Source organism: Oryzias melastigma, unplaced genomic scaffold, assembly GCF_002922805.2.
Source record: "Oryzias melastigma strain HK-1 unplaced genomic scaffold, ASM292280v2 sc00644, whole genome shotgun sequence".
Taxonomy (NCBI): Eukaryota; Metazoa; Chordata; class Actinopteri; order Beloniformes; family Adrianichthyidae; genus Oryzias; species Oryzias melastigma.
This window is the reverse complement of record NW_023417233.1, coordinates 1-2,989: the sequence shown is the minus strand read 5'-3', so window position 1 is coordinate 2,989 and position 2,989 is coordinate 1. Positions and strand designations below refer to the sequence as shown.

At 34.7% G+C, this 2,989-nt stretch overlaps 1 protein-coding gene across 1 annotated transcript; it reads right to left on the bottom strand.

Annotated features, from left to right (window-relative positions):
- Positions 1-389: 389 nt before the first annotated feature.
- LOC112139106 (nuclear factor of activated T-cells, cytoplasmic 1) lies at positions 390-2,095 on the bottom strand (the record flags this gene model as incomplete). Its single annotated transcript, XM_024261808.1, is given in 1 exon segment — positions 390-2,095. A coding segment is annotated over 1 exon segment (57 nt), but the record flags the coding sequence as incomplete, so codon positions are not given.
- Positions 2,096-2,989: the final 894 nt, after the last annotated feature.

Sequence of the window (2,989 nt, the reverse complement as noted above, 5' to 3'; positions counted from 1 at the left end):
CAGAGAGAATAAATAATAATGTACAAAAATAAACAGAAATATTTGGTATTGCTGTCCACAAATGTGACATATTCTTTGGATTCTGAGCTGGAACTGTTTATACATTCTTTAAAAAGACACAAAAGCTACTAATGTGTTGTATTTCTTTGAGAAACTCAAATACTGTATATAACTGATGAAAAAATAGTTTAAAAAAAACGCTATAGAACTTGTTATTATTACAGTAATGTGTCACTTAGTTCCAGAGGTGGATGAGAACAATTCATTTTTACTTACTTGCTTTAATCTTGGTAACTTTTGGTAAAAAATGTACTTCTTGGAGTGGTTTTCTGCAACATATTTTTACCCAGCAAGATTTGTGAGGATAACTAATACTGCTTTGTATTTTCTTTTTTTTTTAGATAAACACAATAAAATAAGTGTAAATTTCCATTTGGCATTTAATCACATTTAGAGGTAAACATCAGTGTAAAATAATTCAGCTGCTTTGGCCATAAAGCATCAGTGACGCTATTTGAAACGTTATGAACAATATTGCATATCACTTATGAGCCCACACGTGTCTTTAGCAGATCCATTATTGGTAATTAGACTGTAAACAGAAGGAAGTTCATTTTCAATTTGGTTACTTCAAAATAAAATCTGCAAATGAGTTTTAGTCTTAATTTTAAACTTGAACTCAATACTTGAGCACTTCTGTCACCAGTTACTTTTTTACTCTTACTAAATCAATTGTTTACATGACTTATTACTTTCACTAAAGCACATTTTTTGATGAATTAAGGCTTGTCTTACTTGAGTACCATTTTTAATGACCCTAACAAGACTATAATGACCCAGCAAATATGTTTTTAATCAGTTTGAGTGCAAACAAAAAGTGGATCTGTTGTCAAAACCCAACAATGTAGATTTAAATGTGTTGGGATGCACTTGTGCTTAAAATAAAATGGCAGATTGGGACTCATTTCTATTTGATCACATTGAAATACTGTAGTTTCGGTAACTGAAGCTCATGAGAATAGAGCTGCAACATGAGTTTGGGGATGATTTGAACACAGGAGTATTCCATCACCACATGCAGAAGAAAACTGGTGGATTTTCTTCTTTTGTTCACTACCGAATGGTTTAACAGGAAAGCAAATGATTCCTACTTTATTGGTACTTTAAGCTTCTTTTTTTAATTACTTTGGAACCATATTTAATAATTATATTAGTAGTAATCTGTCTGGGGTCATCAAAAAATGTGCAAATTTGCTCTGAATCAGTTTGTGTAGTAGCAGAAATGTTTCCTCTGCTTTTGTTTTTTGCTTTTTTCTAACTCTAGGTTTAAAAAGCTTTGATTTTGCAAATAAAGCTGAATTTCTTAGTTTTGGATGTAAACTTTAACCTTCAAATAAAACAGAAAAAGCAGAACTGCATAAAACCAACAGATAGTAGGGTCTCCTGCTAATGTCAGAAAGTTTTCTTTTTTTACAAAACATCGATCGTACCTGCAACAGAACCATGTATTAAAGATAACTGCATTGTGTCAGGAGACAGAAAATTGATTGATTTTTAAAATCAGCTTCAGTCCTCTATATTTGTTCTTAAATTATGGCTTTTGTTTGACCTCTAACCTTTGGTGGCTGAGCTTTCAAAGAAAAAAAAAAAGCTAAAAGTTTGACTTTTTGACTCTGTTTTGACATTCAAGTTTCACTTTCTTCCAACTTTTATTGCTTAGAATTTATTAAACTTCAGAGGCGAGCATCAACAACGGTCAAAAGGGCACTGCCACCTTCATTTAGTCTCAAAACTAGATATGCAAACTGTGCTGTATATACACAAACCATTCATGCACAATTCATAATAAATGGTCCACTGGAAGCACCGTTCTGTGCGAAGGCAGGAGGTTTCACTGACTGTCATCCATGTGCTGTTGCTGGGATAAATTCCACGAAACGAGTCATTTATGAAACACAAGGCACGTAGAAAACAGATTTAAAACTGTTCTTGTGATGCTGGAGTCCACCTGGAAGCATCAGGTTTTACCTGTGTGGGACTACGTTTGGCTTTGGACTGAGACCGCCGACAGGTCGTTCCTGATGATCTCATTGACTGAAAAGAAAAAATAAAGAAAGATCAGCATTTTTGTGGGTTTTCTTTCACATCCTGAGTTTGTTACTTTCTTTACTGAGTGAAAAATATTAAAAATGATACATTGCCACATGCCTCCTGTGCCACTGTAATGTCACGCAGCTTACCCCTTCAATAGACGGAGCAAAAAATAAAATAAATACATTTGATTTTGGAGCCAGAAGCTGTGATTTACCTCACAATTCAACAAAGCATTTCCTCAAAACAACGATCCAGGAAGAGCAGAAACATTTGCAGCAGCTGTTAAACTATGATTCATTTATGACACCTGGATGTTTCTGGCTGGAGTGACTTTCATGTCGCAACCAAACGTGAAAAAAATGAATGAATAAACCAGATGCATTTCATTCAGAGAACAAAAGGGAAGCAGGTCTGCGTCAGCATCCGGAGTCACTGTTTGTCCGCCTGTTACCATGGCCCATTTCTCACTGCGCCGTAACATTTAGCAGGGGAGACCTAATTGAAAATAAAAAGTCAATTTATCGAGTTCTAAATGTGCTTACAACAAAACCCTAAAAATAGAGCCCCCACCAAGGTGACATCTGTGTCATGTGGATGGCCATATTGATTCGCTCAGCATAGAAGAGCTTCATGTGAGAGAACGCCGTCTGTCCAGCTGTGTTTTTGGGTTCTACAATCCTCGTCACAAAAAGAAAATATGTGGAGAATGTCCATGTTTTAAAATAAAAAAAGGTTTCCTCAACATTTGATAGTTTGTAGTATTTTTGTGTTTTCCTTTACTCCTTTTATTGATGCATCTCATGTATTTTATTGGCTTTTGTAAACTGTATGGGGTCACATTTGGATCAGCTTAAAGTAAATCAGATTGTAAATTTGAAAGAAAAAAAAGAAAATT